Genomic DNA, 22,658 nt, shown 5'->3' on the forward strand with positions numbered 1-22,658 from the left:
TTAAATTAAATTACCCTCCGATTTTTCCAAAAGCAAATGACCCTTAAATCGTGCAAAATTACATGTCAGTATTACATAGAGTTGGATCGAATTCTGCCAATTTTGTCCGTCATGTTTCCATCTCAAGAACAAGTAAATTAGGACTAGAATCGAAAGGGCGCTTTTTGGGTCCGGGACGGGTCTAGTATGAGATGATAACTAAACTTTATGGGTCGTAATTTATTTTGAATCGTCATAACTCATTTTCATTTATAACTAATGAACTTACTTTTAAGTTGGCAATCATCCTTCGAGTATTACAATTTTATCTCAAAGTCTCGCATGGTTCAAATATCGTAAACAACTTAAATTTACGGTAAGTTTTGTTTCCCAGTTCTCAGTAACTTAGCTCAATGATCATAACATTTGTCTTTACAGTTCGTAGATTTAAGAGCCCTATTATTGAGTAATTATCTCCATGAATTGGAATTTTTCTTATTAACAGTAAAATTGACAATTTTATAGTGATTTTTTTTCTTAAATGTTTGTCAATTACTATTTTTTCCAGGGATAATTTCACGAAAAACCTCAAATTGATACATCTGTGATAAATTTACCCCAAACTGATTTTCTGACCACAAAAAATCCCAAACTGGTACACTCATGACAAATTTATCATTTGTTAGTTTCTGTTGAATTTTACCGTCAAATTACTAAGCTGGATGATTCGTGGTAGTCTACTGGTGTACCAATTTGGGGTTTTACACTCCATTTGTTACAAGTCTACTACTTTGTGGTATTAATCCAATTTAACATAAACTAACGGAGGTTAAATTTGTCACAAATGTACTAGTTTGTGGTTTTTGATGTTTAAAAAATTAGTTTGAATAAATTTGTCATAGATGTACCTGTTCGGGGTTCTTCACGATATTAACCCTTTTTTTCTGCGGCCATCCGACGTTAAATTTTTTTCCTCCCTTACCATCGAATTTTCCGACATCAATATATTTTACTGAAGTTCGGACAGTTAAAATTCCGTTTCCTCTCGCCCGTTTCCCTCGCTTTCTTGCCTCCTTCCCCACGCGGACTCGAAGTCAGCGACTTGAACCAGCGGAATCCGAGCAACACAAGTCAAAGAAGATGATCCTCTCCTTCCTCTTAATTTATCATCGCACCAAAAGAATATAAAATTGAAAATAAAGAGAGAGAAAGAGCGAAGAAATGAGACACCCATGAATCGAAATTGTTTGTAAGATTTGACAAAAACGATTCGAATGATACTGGTTCATGAACCATGATCAGCACCAGGGGACAAAGAGCCCTTTTCCTCCTTTCACACTTACCCATCTTCTTCTTGTGCTGTTGAAGCTCTGTTTTGAGGAGGAGGGAAGATAAATCATCCGATGGGAATTTGCTGGGGAGTTCCTGACTACCCAACTCCTAGCTTCACTGGTCATCTTAGGCCTGGTAATTCCCTTGTTTGCTCTGCAATTCTTTTCTTGCTTGCTTTCTTGTTTTGTTTTCATTTGGTGTCTTTTTCACCATGGCTCGTGCGTTTATAGGATGTGATCTGCAGCTGGTCCTTTCCTGAGAATGCAGGTTTTTTTTGTCCCCTTATGATAATTCTGGACTTCTAATTGTGATTCCACGGGTTAAAGCTTTGATATTTTAGTTGTTATTGTTGGATTTGAGTTAGCATGTAGGAACTTTTGCTACAGAATTTTGATTTTACTTCCTCCTGTGGTTGGACTTTGTTACCCTTCACATTTGGATCGGGCATTTCATTGGATGGATAGAATTGAGTTTTGATGCTTTAGCTAGAATTCTGAGGTAAAAGAAAATTAGAAAGGAATTGAGGCGAGAAATGAGAATAATCTGATTGAAAGAGAGGATCTGAACAAGGAAAAGATGAAGGCATTTGCTATGACAATGAAACATATTGGTCATGGCATACTTATGGAAAATGTTTGATATACAAGATGGACTCATTCCCAACATTTTGAGCGGCTGAAATGAAGGGCAGTTTAACATGGTGTCAGAGTTTCAATGCAAGAGATTGAATCCTAGCTGTACATCTTCTAGATATTCTGCATGTTTTTATAGTTATCGTGCTCCTGCTTTCTGATTTATCCTGAAATTCATGCAAGCCTCAACTTACAGAGAAAGCAGATTATCAAAGAGTATGCTAATATACATGTCCAATAGCAACTTCAGATTCTAACTACACTAACTAACTCATTTCCCATCAGCTGACATCTCTAAAACTCAATTAGTTCCCGCTTGTCTCTAGCATCTGTCTTCAGCTCATGGCAATTTCTTCACCGTTTTCTCTTCACTTGTGTAATCACAGGAGGATCTGTTCTGACTATAAGCAGTTCGTCGTCTTCTGAGGATGCCCTTAGCAGGACCTTGGGAGGGACATTGAATGAGTCTATTCCAAATGGTTTTGTTGCTCCCACTTCAGATACTAGGGTCTTTAGTTTTGCAGAGCTGAAAGTTGCATCGAGAAACTTCAGACCTGATGCATTTCTCGGTGAGGGTGGTTTTGGTAGAGTCTTCAAAGGCCACCTTGATGAGAAGAGAATGAATCCAATTGCCATCAAAAGGTTGCACCAAGAGGGCATGCAAGGATTCAACGAATGTGAGGTAATCTTAGTTCCTCTCTGGAAATCTCGGGTTGCATGTGCTTTACAGAATTAAATGTTATCACTTTGCATTTGTAGCAAGAAGCTCTATTATGATGGTGGGAGAAGTATACTGTCCAGATATGTGGTTTGTTGTAAAACAATGAGAACGGGATGATAGATGTTAGTGGCCTTTTTTGGGGAGAGATTGTTCTGGTTTTGTCCGGCTATTTTCATTTGAAGCTCACTATCTTAGTTTGCTTTCTTCCTTCCAAGAATATACGTCATTGCCCAACCGAACACATATCTCTGGGGTTTTACCAATGATGTGGACCAGATTATTCTGTTTAGGATTGCATTATTTAGGATAAGACTGCGTGCTCCTCTTATCCTTTATTTAGGGTCCGTGGCTTGTCCTGTGACCAGGAGCATTTGTAGGCAAAAGGTTGGAGAAAAGTGGCCTTGCTTTTCCATTTTATGGGACAAGTCCACATAAAAAACATTAAAAAAATCTTGTGAGATTCCGTTTTCAAGGACTTCTGGGGTTATTGCAAGTATTTTCTAGACATGCAATGGTAAAAATTTGCTTATCCTGTGCCTGGTGCCATTAATTTTCAAGGTTTATTTTATCTCTATTCCAGTCAATACAGCAGGCACAGTGCTGGGTGAAATATATGGCCCATATAAGTTTCCAAAAGCATGTACAATTAGACCTTCAAATAGTCAAAACATTTTGAGAAGAGCTGTTTTCAAAGATTTGCTGAACAGGTTAGCGGGATGAAAAGCCATGAGAGACAAATGGTTGAGGCATATCCGTTTTGGAAAGCACATCTGAGCGGCTGTGAGGGGTTGTGTGGATGGGAAGGAAAGCTACTGTAAATCCTATGACCATTTGATCAATAAATACCTTAAATGAGAAACTGTGCTCTTGATCTAAATCTTGAGATTCCACAATCTTGTCCTACTATTAATATGCCTATGGTGTGCAGTGCATATTGCATGTATGTTTATTTTCCAGCTTCCAAACAGTGTGGAAGTGGAGGAAACAAGTAGGTGGAGGAGAGAAGCTAGCCAGCTTTGGTTCTATATCTTAGATCCTTGAGAGCTGGAGTAGAAATGTCTTCTGAATCATCTTCATTGTTTATAAGTAATATAGTAAAGTCCCATGATGGCTTGTAAGCTTCAAAATGTAGGGACTCTTCTTGCATCCCAGAGAAGGACTTTATGCCCTGCATCAGAAATATTATGACTTATATCCTAGCCTTATAAGCTAAACTCGGAGGATTAAACTACAATGTACCTGAAACATTAAATCCCAATTTGAGTTCTATGATGTTAGTGCTGTTTACTCTGTAATTTCTCAACATAGTGCTAGGAACTAAAATCAGCCTTAGTGAGGATTATCTATTTGTGGAAAAATATGCAGACCGGCCCTGAAAGTGAGGTAAAAAAATTGTTTGAGTCCAAACTTATGCTACAGTAGGAGAAACTGGACATAACTTTTCTGCTCCATTATCCTTGAAAGAATAAATAAGATCCTGCCATTTACTTTTTGTGAGTCACCTAATAAATGACAGTACATGTTATTTAGCATACAAGTCTTTCAAAAGGTAAAAGATGAGGAGGGAGGGACTGAGCCTCCACATAAATTAGCCAGCATTTAAATTTTCAAAATTGATCATCACTCGAGATGCTATTGTCTTTCTTGGAAGGTGGACATCTACTGTGCACAACACAAGATGAGTGCATTCTTTTCTATCATGTTGCATATCGGAGCTCATCTGATTCTATGTTTTAGACTCTACATGGTCACCCTTACAGCCATCAATTTTATCCTCTATAGTCATTGCCAATGTCAAAATCATGTGAGGGGTGATTACTTGCTTTATAAATAGGTCAAGCACTTAAGATTTGCTTGCTCCTTTGTTTGTTTTCATGAATATGAGGTTGTGTGCTTAAAGCAAGGCATTTGAAATTCAACCCTGCGGATCACATGTCAGGATTTACTATTGAACAGGTGTGATGATGCATCATTGGATATTCATCCCAGTTTTTATCTCAGATTATTTGCTACCATCTAAATTTCTTAGGGTGCATCCATGCCAGATGGCTCTTAGGGTGCCCTTGTGGGTTTCTTCTATTTCTTATCACATAAATACATCGTCCTGTCTCCTCTCTCTTTCTCCAGGTTATGCTTGTTTACTTCGTTATACTTAAATAAAATGAGAAATTATGAGGTCTTGCCCTATTTTGATCTGGGAGTGATGACTTTTTGCAGTCAGAGGTGAAGTTCCTGGGCAGCTTATCTCATCCAAACATTGTCAGACTACTGGGATATTGTTTGGAGGATAATGAACTACTTCTTGTCTATGAGTTCATGCCAAAGGGTACCCTAAAGAACCACCTCTTTCGAAGTAAGGTTCTTTCTTGGGTGATATATAGATCCTGGCTTTGAATTTATGGCAAATACGATCTTTTCTTGGTTCAATGTACTATATGAATCAAGTGTCTTTCCTGTTGCAGGGGGCCGGACTATGGATCCACTTCCATGGGCCACGCGGCTTAAAATTGCAATAGGAGCAGCCAGAGGTCTTGCGTTCTTGCACCAGTTAGAGAGGCAAATAATCTGCAGAGATTTCAAGTCCTCAAACATATTGCTGGACTCAGTAAGTACATGTTCGTTGTTTAGATTAAATTAAGCAATAACACATTGTTGTTACATTTAAAATTTGGTTCCAAGTCTTCTCCTGTGCTGAAATAATGCACATATGTTTGCAACATCCCTCTTTCCACAATCCTCTCTTGCCATTCTGGAAGCAGCAAGAATTTGAAACCTCACGATTTCAGGCTTTCATTCTGTCAAGTTTTTCACATAAAACATGGGAGCTATCATTGCAAAGCATCTTCAAAATGACGCATAACCTTGTTCGCCAGATCTTACTTCCATGTATGTTTTCCTTCTTTTTTGGTCGGGAGGCTTTGTTGTTATGGCCGTTTAAAAATGTATAATCCCAAGCTACTCTGTTTGTAGTTAGTTTATAATACCAATCATTGGCCCAAGCTAAGCTTATTAAATCTGCATAGTCCAAGTTCATTAATACATAGATCACACTAGCAGTAGAAAAGAGACCTTATCCACTTTGACCTTTTGTTTGGCATGTGTTTCGACAGTCCTATAATGCCAAAATATCAGATTTTGGGTTGGCAAGAAATGGTCCAGATGAAGGCAGATCACATGTGTCAACACAGGTTATTGGAACTTTGGGCTATGCAGCACCCGAGTACATAGCCACAGGTAATATGATGGGCTTTCTGAATTGCTTGGGGTGATCATTGCCAAGAACATTGCAACTCATGTTAGATTATCACATTATTCTGGTTGAACAGGTCATTTGTATGTAAAGAGTGATGTCTATAGCTTTGGGGTTGTACTGGTTGAGCTTTTGACGGGGATGCGAGCATACGATGCAAATCGTCCGACTCATCGGCGGATTTTGGTGGAGTGGGTCAAGCCTCATCTTTCTAAAAGGAAATTGACAAGAATCATGGACTCTCGGTTGGACGGGCGATATCGTCTTAAGGATGCTCGTGACGTAGCTGCACTCGCACTCCAATGTCTTGAAATTTTGCCCAAGTACCGGCCATCAATGAACGAAGTTGTGAAAACACTAGAAAAAATTAGTTTGCAGCTGATGGAAAAAACTGGTGCCTAGACAATTGATCCCAACTCAGCAAAGTTTCACAGGCATGGTCACATTCTTTATTCATCACCTCCTCTCACTGCAGCTTCATCGTCCTTACTCTATGTAAATGCTGTTTGTCCAGGCGACTACTTTTCTCCTTCCATTTCAGGATTTAGATTTTGTAAAGCAGTATAGGTTATCCATGTCACTGTCGTAGTGACTCAGCAAGCCTGGCCAGATATGTTCAGTCGTGCTAGGAATCGGCTCTGATACTATTTGTATTATTCTTTTGGGGTGGGGGAGGTCTGGCAGTCATTGTAGTGAGTCCAAGGTCCTCAGGTCGAATGTTTCGGATATTTCCGGACCATCCAGACGGGGCATTGGATTAATTCTTGGGGAAAACGTATTCCTTTTATGGATATGTACTGGCCATGGCATTTCTTTGACACACGCACTATCAATAATTGCTTTCTGCTAGCGTAATACTAAGAACAGGATACACAGACTCGTAACCTTACATAGTTCAGTTGAGCAAATAAAGTTAGTTTTGCCGCAGAAGAGAAGGTAGTTTGATCCTGTGTGCGTGTCATGTCTGGCTGGGCCAAAATGCTTTTGTATATGGGCTATAGCTAGGCCGATTGATTCACTTCATTGTCCCATGTCGGGCTGGTAGTCCGTCCATACTTCAATTTTAAGTTGTGGGTTTATTGGTGTCTCATTGAGAGAGACAGAGAGAAGGTCTGAGCCGCCACGATTGCGCCGAAACCCGCCCCCGCCTTCAAGTGTAAGAGTCATGGCGAGCGGTTCGAGCCTACTCAATGATCAAGTTAACATATGACAAACTGGTTCGGTTCGAATATTTTTGGCACCCCTGTGTTCACACACAAAACACTGTGCATGATGGTGGCAGAGTGAAGAAGAGAAAAAAGAGAGAAGGAAAAAAAAAAGAAAAGAAATTCGCTCTCGCTCTCTTCTTAAGACACACGTGTGGTGTTTTCAATTAGTCAATGGAAAATATTTTTATTATTGACAACAATTTATGTTTAAATATTTTCGTAGATAATGAAAATATTTATTGTCCATTCATTTTTTTAAACAATACAAATGATTGTTTTTGAGAAAATATTTTTTAAATAATTTATTTTTCGTAAAACAAGCGGAGCCTAAATCCCGCACATACATGGTAGATAGTAACAGGCCTTCCTCTTTCAACTGTCCCAAGTCAGAGGAGGCTCCATCATGGACGACCCTACCTCACTTGAATATAGTTTATGTCCGATATGAGATGGTATAGTCAACCAATTAAAAGGAAGATGCGTATAAATATAACATCAAATAAGGTGGAATTTCGACCAAAAAAAAAATAAGGTGAGATTTACATCACGCGGATAACGTAGAGTAAGTTATCAAGGTCTCTGTTGTAACTATTCAGCAGCAGCCCTGATAAGTTATGTTGAGTCATCCTAGAAATCGGCGTAAGCTTATTCACATTCTTCTTGGAGGAAAGGTTTAGTTAATATAGAGAATTCCACGGTCCTCTTAGTGAATGGTTTGGATGTCGCCGAGCCATCCAACGAGGCACTTTTGAATTCTTGGAGAAACATTGCAGTCCTTTTCTTGACATGTCTCCGGCACGGCGATTATTCGACGCACTTTGTCAATAATTGCTCTGTACATAGATCTTGTAACTTTGTAGAGACAACAATTTTTCATGTATAAGGATTGGATGGGAAATTGTTGTAGCACTTTTGCGTCTGTTGTGTGTTCTGCATCTCTCGCTTCATCAAGTGTCGTGTCTTTGAGTGCATTTGATTGTCTGGGCCGTAAAGAACTTGTCTGTGAACTACCTGTCCATGCCCAAAGTTTAAAATGTGGACCATGTCGATTTTACCCACAAATTTTTGGGTCACTCGAACTTGATGCCCTGCAGAAGCTTTATGGCCCATTATTTCACTTTCTTGATTTTTCCCTCGCAAGCACTGACCATTGCTTTTTGCGTGCTCGCCCGAGTGTAGGTCCGGCAAAACGGGCCAAAATGCTCGCAGTTGTTATTGATGAGGTCGTACCCGCCGAAACCGTCGTCCTCGTGAAAATCGCGAGCCTTGTTCACAACTTCCTGGGGCGATTTGGTATCGGGTAAGGCTGTGCAAGTCCCCCATCTCGTCAGCCAATACTCCAGTAGTGGCCACCCGTATGCATATGAGTGGAGGGAATGGAGTTTCTCGCCTTCTCGCCGGAAGCAATCAAGACACGTCTTGTCGACTCCCGTTCTTGTGAAATGAATTCCGTAGCCATCTCCCACGTAGATTCCTGTTATAATCAATAATGAGTGTGTGCACTATATAAAAAGGGAAGCGAGTTTCCAAAGGGAATGAGAAGCGAATAGATGTGTATATACAAATCATAAACTTTTCACGGTTTTGTGACTAGTCTCTTATGGAAATCCACGTGCAATCGAAATGAAAAAAATTCTCACAATATGAACAGCCCTTGAAAAGAGAAGAAGAAGACAACGGCCAGATGACGCTGAAATGATCCATCAAGCACATACAACTACTGTTCTTTGGCAAAAGACGAAAGATAAGAAAGGATAATCTAGTCGAGCCACTTCACATAACCATAAGAACTTAAAATGATAATGAAAAAGGAAGAAGAGGAGGATGAATCACTAACCATGATGGGCGTATAAGCCATATAGCCGATACGTATAGACGTGATCTCTAGGTTTAAGATCTTGCTGTCTTACCACATTCCATGTCAGTAGCATCAATACTGCGGATACCTTGTCGATCATCTGAGCCACCATTTTCCCTCGAGATTGACATCGAGAGCTCGAGAGAGAGATGATGATGGAAGATCTACTCGAAAGGTTATATACATAGAGAGAGAGAGAGAGGGAGAAGAGAAGAGAAATGATGGGAGACATACTCTTACTGGAAGGGTGTGTATATGCAGTGCTTCATGTTGAAGGCTTATAGTAGAAGGTCCTACTCCAAGGATTACACATGTCCAATCTCCATATACTGTGCTTTATGTTGAAGGCTTAAGGTAGAAGGTTCTACTTCGATAAAATCTAGACGTTAAGAGGGCTTTCTTTAGAAGGGAAAAATGAGGGATTGACCCTTCAATTACACTATTCTATTTGATCATCTATAGTATTCCATTTTCTTCATTTCATTTCATATTATTTCTAAAATTATATAGTGTTATGTATCTGACAATTTCCTCAGCGATGCTACATGCACATCGTGTAATAAAACTCGATCTTGGCATAACTTTAGCAAGCCTGAATTTATTAACCGTGGTTGCGTCAAAAAAATATATTTTTATGTACTTAAGTTAACTTTCTCATGGTGCGTTCATATGGATGCGGTAATCCTCATCACAACACAATAATGTACAGTCAATTTCACAATGAAATTGGGTCCACTGAAAAAATCATGTTAGCTATCTTGATAAAATGGGAAATTTGTAATGTTCCAATTCAACCCATCTATCATTTGTCAAAGAAAAAATTGATCCATCCGAATTGATTGATGTAATGTTATAAGATTTTCTTTCGAATACATCTCACATGATACATGAATTGTGCATTCATATCATGCTCAAATTTATGTTGACGTGGCCTCCTTCAAGTTAGGTGTCTAATTGACCTACTAATAATTGATTAATGGAGACTCCTAAATGAATTAATTTGCATGTTTAAATGATTTGATTAAAATCCGAAAGTTGCGGTTGATATAGGTTTAGGAGAACCTGTACTTAGTCTTTGGACTTAGCTTTCTCATTAGTAGTTCACCTTTGGGAAGGTTACGACTAAACCTATCAAATGGGTGGGTCGGGTTGGGTTTGGTTCAAGTTATAAATGATCTGACCTAAATTGACATATTTAACCCGTTTATGACCCATTTAGTGCAATGCAAATTTTTCGACCTATACTCAACTCATATTACTTAAACACTTTCATATTTAACCAAATATAGAAAAATGCTTCTCATGATTTTTAAAAAAATTATATTACTAAAATACTTTCATGCTAGTTGACAATTTTTATAATTTTTTTTATATTTTATTTTTCTTTCTTTCTTTTTCTTTTTTTTCTTCTAAATCTGGCGAGGGTTGCAGTTAGAGGTGTGCAAAGAAACTAAGAACCGCCCAGAATCAGACTGAACCGGCCTGGAATCGGCGATTCTTGCAGAGACCAGTCCGATTCCCGATTCCAATTTACTGGAACTGGTGAGTACCTGCCGATTCTTGGTTTGCCCACCCATCCACCCACCCGGACCGGATCGGTATATATTTAAAAAAATCTATAAGTGAAAGTGAGCCTTTTCCCTTTTATTTTCTCTTTCATGCCTCCTGTTCGTAACATTCTACATTCACTCTGTCTCTCTCGCTCTTTGCGACTGATCCCCTTCCTTTGTGATTTTCTCTCATTTTTCCCGCATTTTCCCTCATTTTCTCGCTGTTTCCCCCTCATTTTCCCTCTCTCTCTTGCGTGGCAATCCTTGGATGGAATGAACTGAGGCATCTTAGTAAAACGTCAATCTTGTTTGTCATCTTCCCCTACGATTTTCCTACCTATAGTCGGCGAATGCTTTCTCTCTCACGCTATAGTTTCTCTTAGGTTTCTTCGGATTTTGTGCCCACGGTATTGAGGAGCAGCGATCAGCATTTCCTTCGAGTTGCGTTTGGAGTGCGCAGTTTCGATCTCGACAAAGTTTCCCGCACAGGTGTTGGTAATGTGGGGAGTTTGATTGGTTGAAGCGTTTTGAGTTCAAGGGGTTTTGAGAGAAGGACGAGTGGAGATGGCAAAGCGGACTGTTGCTTCTTACTATGTGTTCTATTAATTGATTAATGCAATTTTATAGGGATTGGGGACTAATTTCATGGAACCAACGGGCGACGGCAACGACTGGTGGTGACGGCAATGACTAGTGTTGGCGGATACCGGTGACTGGAGACGGCAATGACCGGGACAACCGGCAGTGGCAGTGACCAGAGACGGCAGTAGGCAATCGGCGGCGGCGGCGACCGACAAACGGCGGTTCAAGTTAATAAATTATATTTGTCCAAAAAAGAGTTAAATAAGTTAGATGGGTCTATATAGGTTTGTTAAATAGGTTGAATATGAGTTTGTTGCAAATCCATATAGACCCATATAAACTTAAACTTTAATGTTTCAAATCCATTTTGATCCACTTTAAAATTTTAAGTGACTCATATTCAATCTAGACCCACTACATCTGAGTTAATATATGTGTTTGTGATTCATATTGCCGCCTCTAGTTACGGGACTCTCTTACCCCATTCCAGGTCAGTAGCATCGACACCGTGAACACCTTGTTGATCATCTGAGCCACCATTTTCTCCCTCTTGGGGCCCTTCTTCACTCTCTGGGACTCGTGTGCTCAGGCTGGTCTTGGATAAGCTTTGACGAGAGAGAGAGATGATGGGAGATATACTCGAAAGGCGTCTATATTCAAAACTTAATGTTGAAGGGTCATAGTAGAAGGTTCTACTCCAAGGATTACACATGTCTAATCTGCATGTTGCTGTGCTTAATGTTGACAGGTTACATAGAACCTTCTATAACCGGACGACTTTCTATAACCAGACAACAGCAAGTCGAGTGACCATCTCACTGCTATTACAATTTTTCCCTTTGTAATTCGATCAAATCTAGACGTGTTAGCTTTTAGAAGGGAAAACAAGAGGGATTAACCCTTCAATTATACTTTCATCCTCACAACCACTCCATTATTTAGTTTCTGTTTGATCATCTATATTATTCCATTTTCTTTCTAAAATTATATATCTTTGTACATCTGACTATTTTCACAATGATGCTACATACACGCTGCGTAATAGAACTCGATTTTGTTCATGGCATAATTTTAGCAAGCTTGATCACATTATAAAATATATTATTATGTACTTAAGTTGACTTTTTTTTTATAATGCGTTCATGTGGACGTGGTAATTCCCATCACAACACAAGAATGTATAATTGCATCGTGAAATTGGGTCCACTGGACAAATCATGTTAGCTATCTTCATAAAATGGGAAATTAGTAATGTTTCATCAATCATTTGTCAAAAAAAAAATTCCACCCATCTATCCCGGATCAATCAATGTACTGTTATAAGATTTTCTTTCGAATACATCTCACATGATACGTGAATTGTGCATTCATATCATGCTCAAATCTCTACTAATGTAGCCTCGCTCAAGTTTGTTGACATATGTAATACTTTTTCATACTTCATGAGAAGGCATTGGAATTTATCTTGAAATGTGGGTTATTATTCCGTCTAATGACTATGCTATGTTTATCTCAAGTGAAATTGCATCCTTGACATCAAGAAACGCTCTTTAAGGGTAAAAAAGATAAGAGACAAATCGATCGATCGATGTATCTCCCACTCATTTAATAGATTTGAAAACTCATCTCGAGTGGTTGTTCTCACCGGGTACTAGAGGCCTAAAATCATTGAAATTGTATAGCTCCTTTTCGTCTTTATTGAGAAGTCCGTTTGATGCGCACGAACATTTGAGTCAACGCACAAGAACTTTGCCGTCGTGTCAAAAGTACGGGCTCATATAAATTACGTTGCCGTCTCTTGATTGATGGGAACATCATGAATGGAACGAACCGTCTCCTTAGTGTCTTTGTCAGCGACGTTGAGCATAGGTGGTGGAACTTTTGACTCTATTAAGGAAACCCGTGTTGGTTCGACGACTGACGCCGTAATGAACTTTCCCATCTTTCACACATGGAAATTTTCTTCTTAACAAACGCTCTCTAGTCAAAGAAACGTGTAAATATCCTCGTCCAATATATATTATGTAGAAATTGATGGATATTCATCTTTTATCTTGTGAAGATTACTCGGACCTCTCAATGTGTACCACGTGTACTGACTTAATTAGCGCCATTTATTCGGCCCATCCGAAAATTAATTTAACAGTGAGGGTGTTTTCATATTTTCAATTCAGGAATCAATGGTTGTGGTTCGACTCATGTGCCTTAAGTAACTTATATTTAAGTGGGAGGGTTGCCATGATGGGTTGCCGTGCTAGTTCCGCTACACACGAGACCGGCTAATTATAACAGTGCTCTTGAATTATAAAAAGAGGAAAAAGAATTAGCCTTGTTTGAATATTCGGTAATGTCTCTCCCTATTAGTTCCCCTGGGTTAGTTCCATCAATTTTTCACGAATCTACAAAACCATCTTATCCTTTTTCACCACGACACATTACCCTTAGCCCAATAGAAGGTGGGATCCACGCATCTAAGTACCTAGCACGGCACATTTGAAACTTGTGGTTGAAGCCTATACCATAACTTTGTAAGAATACTTACATGAAATTCAAGTGCAAGTTGTGCAACAAGAAAACCAACTTTGTTTCTCGTTGAACTCGATCTTCCCACATTTGACAAAATGACGAGCATAGTTCCAATCATAATTCTCTCCTGGCGTTTCATTGTTGGTTCGAATTTGATTGAGCGTACTTTAATTCATGTAATTTTTTTTTCAAATGACTATCTAATCCTAATTAGTGTGTGCACATTTTAATTCTCCATTTGGGAATGGTTGAGCGATATATTGTCTGACTTATGGTCGTGCCCTTTACATTATCATAAAGAAATATATCTTGCCGACTAAAGATCAATTGCAATATAAATTGCCAACCATTCTTTGGCTTTCTTGATTTTTCCCTTGCAAGCACCGACCAGTGCTGTCTGTGCGCTTGCCCGAACGCCGGTCTGGCAAAACGAGGCGAAATGCTCGCAGTTGTTATTTATGAGATCGTACTCGCCAAAACCGTCGCCCTTGTGAAGCTCGCGAGCCTTGTTCACGACTTCTTGGGGGGATTTGGTAACGGGCAAGGTTGTGCAAGTCCCCCATCTCGTCAGCCAATACTCTAGTGGTGGCCGCCCATATGCATATGAGTGGAGGGGATGGAGTTTCTCGCCTTCTCGCCGGAAGCAATCGAGACTCGTCTTGTCGACTCCCATTCTTGTGAAGTGAATCACATAGCCCTCTCCAACATAGATTCCTGTTATAATCAATAATGAGTATGCAATATAGAAAAAGAATCAGTTTTCCAAATAATACCCAATCAAATTGTAAATAGGGAATGAGAAGCGAATAGATATGGATATCCAAACCATGAACTGTTCATGGTTTTGTGACTTGCCTCTTATGGAAATCCACGTGCAATCCAAATGAACAAAACCTCACAATATGAACAGCCCTTGAAACGAAAAGAAGAAGACAACAGCAAGATAATGCTGAAATGATCTATCAAGCACGCACAACTACTGTTCTTTGGCCAAAAACGAAAGATAAGAAAGGATAATTTAGTCGAGCCACTTCACATAACCACGTTAAGAAAAGATAATAAGGATAATGGAAAAGGAAGAAGACGATGGTGAGTCACTAACCATGATGGGTGTACAAGCCATATAGCCGATAAGTATAGATGTGATCCCCAGGTTTGAGATCTTCCTGTCTCACCACATTCCATGTCAGTAGCATCGATATCGTGAACACCTTGTCGATCATCTGAGCCACCGTTTCCTCTCTCTTGGGGCCCTTCTTCACTCTCTTGGACTCGTGCGCTCGAGCTGGTCTTGGATAAGCTTTGACGAGAGAGAGAGAGAGGAGAAATGATGGAAGATCTCCTCGAAGGGTTATATATATAGAAAGAGAGAATAGAAATGATGGGAGATATTCTTGAAGGGTATGTGCAAACAGTGCTTAACGTCGAATGGTTATAGAAGGTTCTACTCCAAGGATTACACATGTCTAATCTGCATGTTACTGTGCTTAACGTTGACAGGTTACAGAACCATCTATAACCACACGACTTTCTATAACCAGACAACATCAAGTCCAGTTTTTAGAAGGAAAAAAGCGGGATTAGCCATTCAATTATACTCTCTCATCCTCTCAACTACTCCATTAATTTAATTTCTGTTTAATCATCTATAACATTCCATCTTCATCTTTTAATCTCATATTATTTCTAAAATTATATATTGTTATATATATTTGACCATTTTCACAATGATTCTACATGCGCATCGTGTAATAGAACTCCATCTTGGCATGATTTTAAGCAAGCTTGATGATCACGTTAAAAAATATAGTTTTATGTACTTTTTTTTTTGGTCGGATAGTTTTATGTACTTAAGTTAACTTTTTTTACGATGCCCTCGTGTGGATGTTGTAATTCCCATCACAAAACGAAGAATGTATAATTGCACCATGAAATCGGGTCCATTGGACAAATCGTGTTAGCTATCTTGATAAAATGGGAAAGTGTCAGAAAAAAAACATTCAACCCATCTATACCAAATCGATTAAGGTATTATTGTTATAAGATTTTCTTTCGAATACAACTCACATTAGACGTGAATTGTGCATTCATATCATACTCAAATCTACGCTAATGTAGTCTTGTCGCGACCGACCTCCCGCTTCTTTTATCGAACATGTGCAAAAGAGGGGGTTTTGCCTGGTATGTGTTAAGTCTAGGTTCAGGACTTAACTCGGGCTCTCCCAAGTCCATACCATATCGCGACTTCGGGTTTAAATATTTAACATGCGAGTGGTTTATATCAAGGAGTCGCCACTAATCGATTTGGGGTGGGTCGATTAGAAACCCAAATAAAGTGATGGGAGAATCACCCTATTCCTACGAACCAGAGATTAACCGAGTTCGGGGACTTGGTTACACTAGTTAGTTAACTAATGCCCTTTCGGTACCTTTTTACCCTGTTCATATTTTGAAAACATTTGTCAAGCAATTTGTATTGATTTTAGGACCTTTATCCTAACATGTGAGGTGATCAAGCGAGTGCATAATCATAAACGATTAGCAGTCAGGAACACAACAATTCATGCAGCCTAAGATTCTAACCTTAATTAAGTCAGATGACATTCAAAACACAACTTATGTAATTGTATTAAAAACATGCATAATAATACAACGGTAATAACATGCAAAATACTACCGCGCAACCTTAGGCTTGTCTAATTTAAACAAGACAAAAACTTACATAATAATATCACAACAAATTAAATCAACAAATATATCACATAAATTTTTTAAAAAAAATTAATAAAAAAATAAATGCGAATTTTTTTTAAAATAAAAAAAAAACAGGAAGGAAAAAGAAAAAAAAGAAAAGAAAATCTTTTTTTTTAATTTTTTTTAAATTTTAAAATAAAAAAATAAAATAAAATAAAAAGGGACCAGGTCGGTCGGATCCGACCTGGGTCAATGGACCCGACCCGGGGCGTTGACCCGGGTCAGGCCGATCCGACGGTCGCGGACGCCGGAGAAACCAGAAATCGGCCGCTCGCCGGCCTACCCAAACCGATGCCGCCCCTCAAATCAACTTCTGGGAGCACTGCCAAGCCTCGTCGGCCACCTGGGTTGCCGTCCGACCGTCGCTCGCCGGCCGGTGAGGTAATTAAAAAACGGCCTCTTTGAGGCATTTTATCAAACAGACAGTGAGCAGCGCAAAAAAAGGGAATCCCGACCTGTTTCGAGGCATCGCCGTCCTCGGGACACCCGTTCTTACCTTTGGCGACGACGCACGGACGGCGGGGGACGGCGGTATGGGCCGGGACTCGCACGAAACGGCCGGCGCAGGTCCCGGCCAAACTGGGAGCAAAAACAGGGGAAAACAGAGCGGTTCGGGCCGGGGGGAGAGCTCACCGTTGACGGCGCGTCTGGGGGGTTTCCGGTTGATCGGGGGGCGATGGCGACGCGGCTGGGAACCTATAAAAACCAACTCTCCTCTCTTTATCTCTCTATTTTCTCTCTTTCTCTCTCTGTTTTTCTCTCTCGGTTTCTCTCTCAAAAATGGCCGACCGGCCTCTCTCTCTCTGTGGCTATTTATAGCCGGCGACGACGGTGCCCCCCTGCTCCGTTACGTCTGCAATGACGACGGCCTGCACCGGCCTACTCTGGCGCGCGACTTTCGCGGCCATTTAGGCCGGTGCAGAGCAGGGGGGTCAGTTCAATGAGGCGCAGAGAGGAACAGGGAGAAGAGAGGGCAGAGGGGATAAGGGAGGCCGGGAAAACGGGGAGGACAGGACTGGCCATTAATGCCAGTCCCGTCAGCGTGCCTCTTCGGCCCTGCTCTGGTCGGATAGGGACGCCAAGGAGCGGCGCCGCCGTGCGTCATGCTGCCGTCAGTGAGCAGAGGTGAACAAGGCAGCGAGAGTGATGGGGGAGAAGGAAGGAGAAGGGCTGGGCCGGGCTAGGCCCAGCTGCGGGGGGAAAAAAGGAAGAAAAAAAGAAACGGGCCAAGGCCCGCGGAGGGGAAAAAAGAAAAGGAAAAGGGTCCGGGCCCGGGGGGAAAGGGAAAAAGAAATGGGCCGGGTCGGCCCAGCTCCGACCCGGCCCGACTCGATTTTTTTTTTTTTGAACTCTATAATAGACTCTATTAGTGCAAATGTACCTAATTTCTATATGCAATGCATTTAAATAGAAATATTTTTTTGTTTTAGGAATTAAAGAAAATTAATTTCTAAATTTTGTGTAATTAATTTTTGGGCCAATTAAAATATGTGTCAACAAGTCTCATTCAAGTTTGTTGACGTACATGATACCTTTCATACTTCATGTTCTGGCAGTGCAATTGATCTTGAAATGCGGGTTATTGTTTTGTGTAGTAACTCGACTCGGCAATTATGAGATTGATGCTACTTTTATCGCAAGTGAAATTGTATCCTTGATTTTGGAAATACTCTTTAAAGGTAAAAAGATAAGGGACAAATTGATCTCGATGATTCGTTCTCACTGAGTACTAGAGGCCTAGATGACAAAGAACATGAGTAGGAACTTCGAAATCGTGTAGCTCCTTTTCGTCTTTATTAAGAAGTTAGATCGATCCAAAAACATAAATATACTCCCGTCATGTCAAAAGCATGGGCTTGTAAGTTGTAACTTATGTTGGATGTAACTTTACCGATGGGACGGATCAAATAGAAAGGAAAGTTTATTACTGCGTCAAAGAAACATGTGAATACCCTTGTCCAATTTATATTATTCAGAAATTGATGTATTTTCATCTTTAATCTTGTAAAGATCAATTGGGTTTATCAATATATTCGACGTGTATTAAATTAAATGACCCACCCTAGAATTAATTTAGTAGCAAGTGCGTTTTCATACTTTCGATTAAGGAATCGATGATTGTAGTCTGATTCATGCGCTCAGGGAGACTCGGATTTAAGTAGGGGCCATGATGTAACGTTGCTTTTCCCCTAGCTAGTCCCATCAATTTTCTACAATCTAGAAAACCATTTATGCTTTTTCACTACGAGACACAGTAACCTTAGCCAAATAGAAAGGTCGTGTCCACACATGTGAGTTCCTAGTGCAAGACATTTGCAACTTGCCAAGAAAACCAACCTCGTTTCTCGTTGAAATCTTCCCACGTTTGACAAATTGACAAGCAGAGTTCAAATCATAATTCTCTCCCGATCCGCTGGACGAAAATCATCGGTCGGTCCATTTCATATAGTCTCATCCCATGGTGATAGTTACAAATGCTCATGCAAGGACAAACCATCTAAGCCGTCAATGTCTTTTTGAAACGTTACGTACGTCTCAAATTTGATGGAGCGTACTTTATTTTTTCGGTCGAAGGTGGAGCGTACTTTAATTCGTGCAATTCTTCTTCTTTTTTCAAAGGACTTTCGAATCCTAGTTAGTGTGTGCGCATTTAATTCTCCGTTTGGGAATGATCGAATGATGTCTTGTCTAACTTACGGTCGCGCCCTTATATTATCAGAAAGAATTATGTCTTTCTGACTAAAGATCAATCGCAATACAGTTTACCTACCTATTTAGGGGGAAATAGTTTAAAAATTCCTAAATATATTTAATTTTTGCTAATTGAGTCTTAAATTATTTTCGTATTTTGCCAATTGAGTCCATCAATTCTGGCCAGAAATCGCCGATGTAAATGCCGGCCGTCCTGCGTGACACGATCGATGCTAACTTGGATAATTTTTAATAATTTTTTTTTGCTTTTGTCTCAAGTGAAATTGTATAGAACCCTTTTTAAAATCCTACAGCTCCTTCTCGTCTTTATTCCCGTCGGGTCAAAACTTACGGGGCTCGTAACTTACGTACGATGTGATATAATTGATGGGAAATGATGATTAGAACGACCAGCTTTGGTGTCTTTGTCAGCGACGTTGTTCAAGGTGGTGGGAACCCGGACTCTATTGAGGGAACCCAAGTGGTTCGACGTTTGACGCCCGTGATAAACTTTCCCATCTTTAATACGTGAATTTTTTTTTCTAATCAAAATTCTCTAGTCAAAGAAACGTGTGAATACCCTTGTCTAATTTATATTACTTAGAAAATAATGGATATTTATCTTTTTTTTATCTTATAAAGATCACTCGGACCTCTCAATGTAGTCAACGTACACTAAATTAGTTAGTGCTCTCTTTGACACACATTGAAATTGATTTATTAGTGAAGGCATTTCCATATTTTCGACTAAGGAATTCAATGTTCGTAGTTTGATTTGTGCATCTTAAGTGATTTAGATTTAAGTGGGAGGGTCATGGTGGTAAGATTATTGTGCTAGTCTCCCTACACGAAACTGGCTAATTCTTGTTAGATCAATAGGATTTTTCAATCACATGAACATGAGATTAAATTGATATATATATATAGCGTACCCGAATCAAAGAAAACCATTATTGATCCAATGAGAGAGAAGATGTCTTCCTATGGATATGAATCTTCACCACCAAAGAGAGACCTTATATAGAGGGATGATGGGACCAATCCTGGCACTATCAAATCTCAACCGTCCATCAAAGTTTAAGATATGCCTAATTGGATATCACAAATATATGGCCCATAATATATTTAATTAAATTGGGCTCATGTCAAATGTTAAATAATAGACCTGATAAGCCACATAAATGGGTTGAATCTTGTCGAGTCTAACGATTCTAACCGTGCCCATTGAATGATGAAAAAGGGAAAAAAAAAATGGTCAGCCTAACTTTGAATATTTGGTAAATGTCTTCCCATATTTGTTTTCGCTAGCTAATCCCATCAATTTCCACCAATCTACAAAACCTTTTGTGCTTTTCCACTATTTCATAGTAATCTTAGCCAAATGGAAGGTCGCATCTAGGCATGAGCATGATTCCTAGTTCCAGGAACCCTAAAACTTGAGAATCTGACCAGTGGGAACCTGTAAGTTCCATGGATTGTATGTTGGTTTCAGATTCCAAAAATCGGAGAAGCTTTTTCGACGGGTAGGTTCTGGGTTCTTGGTAGGTGGAACCTAGAACCTGAAATCTTAAACAAGTTTTTTGTGTTTTTTTCTTGATCTATATCGTCTCATTATCTTGCAGTGTTCCATAGTATTAGATGATGAATATATAATCTGGAACTATTAGTTTGAGATTTCATTTTATGACTTATTAATGTTTCACATTCTTTATGTGTCTAAATATAAGTTGTGATCAGTGGATCATAGTAGCAAGTGGTGGTTATTAAAGGTGATGATTTACTGTAATTATTCAATTAATAATACATGTGGAACCTGTATAGGCCCTGAAACTGATCCTGGAACCTGTGACAAGGTAGGTTCCGGGTTTCAAAAAATGAGAAACCTGTTCCCATGGATAGGTTCCAGGTTCTAGGTGAAACCTATCTGGAATCTAGAACCGCTCTCCCCTAGTCGTATCCACACATGTAACAAGACATTCGCAACTTGCGGCTAAAGGCTGTACCATGACTTTCTCCGAATATCATATGATTCAAATGCAAGTTGTGTGCAACAGTTCAACTCTATTTAGTTGAAACAGAAAGAAGCGTAAGGAAAAAAAGAAACGTTCAAGGAGAAAGAAGGCGTGGAAATTTTTGTTAATACATGTTGGCAATTGGCACCAAGAAGACCAACTTCGTCTCTCGTGGAACTCTTCCCACATTTGACAAAATTGACAAGCAGAGTTCAAATCATGATGCCCTCCTGGTCCACCGGTATGAAATATATCAGTCGGTCCATTTCATATAGTATCGTCCCCCTTTTATGGAATAATTTCAAATGCTCATGCAAGGACAAGCCATCTATATATATACCTCGAAGGGACCCACCCTCTTTGTGTCGGACGCGTTTCCTTGTTGAATTAAGCTGTCAATTTCTTTTTGAAATGTTATGTACGTCTCGAATTTGATGGAGCATCATTTAGTTCGTGTAATGTAATTTGCTTTTCGAAAAGACTATCTAATCCTAGTTTGTGTGTGTGAATCTTAATCCTCCAATTGAGAACTGTCGAACGATATCTTGTCCGACTTACAATCGTGCCCCTATATCATCTGAAGAAATATATCTTGCCAACTAAAGATCAATTGCAGTATAGTTTGCCAACTTATTTAGTATATGGGCTTTACATATTAAATACTAATTTGTTGTTTTTTGGCATACTGGCTTTTTGACACCTGAATTTCGCCGGCTAGTGAAACATATATTTTCATAGAACATCGTTTCAAGGATCGAATTCATCATCAGTGGCGCGAATCGATCGTTGGTGAAAAAATAGTCAATTTTTATATAGTCCCGCACTCATAGCATCCCTTCCGCATGTAGACATTGGGAGCATTACACCCCAACAGTATTTAGGTTGTATCTCATTAGATTACGCATGCACAGGTTAAAGGCTGACTTTTTGGTCAAATTAAGAAATTTGAACATTAATCGAAAACACTGTCGTTACGTCATCGTGCACTCGATTTCTTTCAATAGGTTTCTTCTTCATATTTAATCTAAGGTATATTCAAGTTGAGAGACCTTGGGCCGCACAATGAAACTTGTGATAGATGGTGACTCCAAAGAGCCTCAACCACACCGGTTCACGTTTGGACCCAATCTTCCTCCCGATAATTTTGACCCGAGTTACAATCGAGTGAAGGCCCAAATGAACTCAGAAAATTGCAAGCTAGATATGACGACGAGCACCTTCGGGTCTTTGTCCAAAGGAAAATGATGCAAATAATCCATGAACTTTGGCCCATTGTACAATATGATCTTAAACTTTTAATTTGTTTAATATGATTCCTGAACTGTATACAAATGTGCAATGTGGTCCCTGAATTTTCAATTTGTTCAATATAATCTCTCGATTTTTTGTACATATTCAATTTAGTTCCTGAACTTTATGAAATGTTTAAATTTGTCCATGAACTTGAATTAATGGAAGGAAAACATTGAACATTCTCATATTGAGTTGAACATGTATCAAAAGTCCATGGACCATATTAAACAAATTAAAATTTCAAGAATCACATTGCATGTTAAGCTAAAG

The 22,658-nt window shown here is 39.4% G+C and overlaps 2 protein-coding genes across 2 annotated transcripts; one reads left to right on the plus strand and one right to left on the minus strand.

Moving 5' to 3' along the window:
- Positions 1-1,018: 1,018 nt before the first annotated feature.
- Positions 1,019-6,768, plus strand: LOC115690800 (probable serine/threonine-protein kinase PIX13). The gene is made up of 6 exons (XM_030617277.2): positions 1,019-1,446; positions 2,330-2,625; positions 4,882-5,017; positions 5,127-5,269; positions 5,775-5,898; positions 5,991-6,768. Exons 1-6 carry the CDS (start codon positions 1,383-1,385, stop codon positions 6,314-6,316), a joined length of 1,089 nt encoding a protein of 362 aa, XP_030473137.1. The 5' UTR covers positions 1,019-1,382; the 3' UTR covers positions 6,317-6,768.
- A 6,863-nt stretch (positions 6,769-13,631) lies between these two features.
- On the minus strand, positions 13,632-14,939 carry LOC115690829 (protein LEAD-SENSITIVE 1-like). The gene is made up of 2 exons (XM_030617304.2): positions 14,741-14,939; positions 13,632-14,352 (listed from the first exon to the last, which is right to left on the minus strand). The coding sequence occupies exons 1-2, from the start codon at positions 14,859-14,861 to the stop codon at positions 13,955-13,957; spliced, it is 519 nt and encodes a 172-aa protein (XP_030473164.1). The 5' UTR covers positions 14,862-14,939; the 3' UTR covers positions 13,632-13,954.
- Positions 14,940-22,658: the final 7,719 nt, after the last annotated feature.

The sequence above is a fragment of the Syzygium oleosum genome, unplaced genomic scaffold, assembly GCF_021117445.2.
Source record: "Syzygium oleosum isolate NSW1041296 unplaced genomic scaffold, Sole_v2.1 Sole_v2.06, whole genome shotgun sequence".
Lineage (NCBI taxonomy): Eukaryota > Viridiplantae > Streptophyta > Magnoliopsida > Myrtales > Myrtaceae > Syzygium > Syzygium oleosum.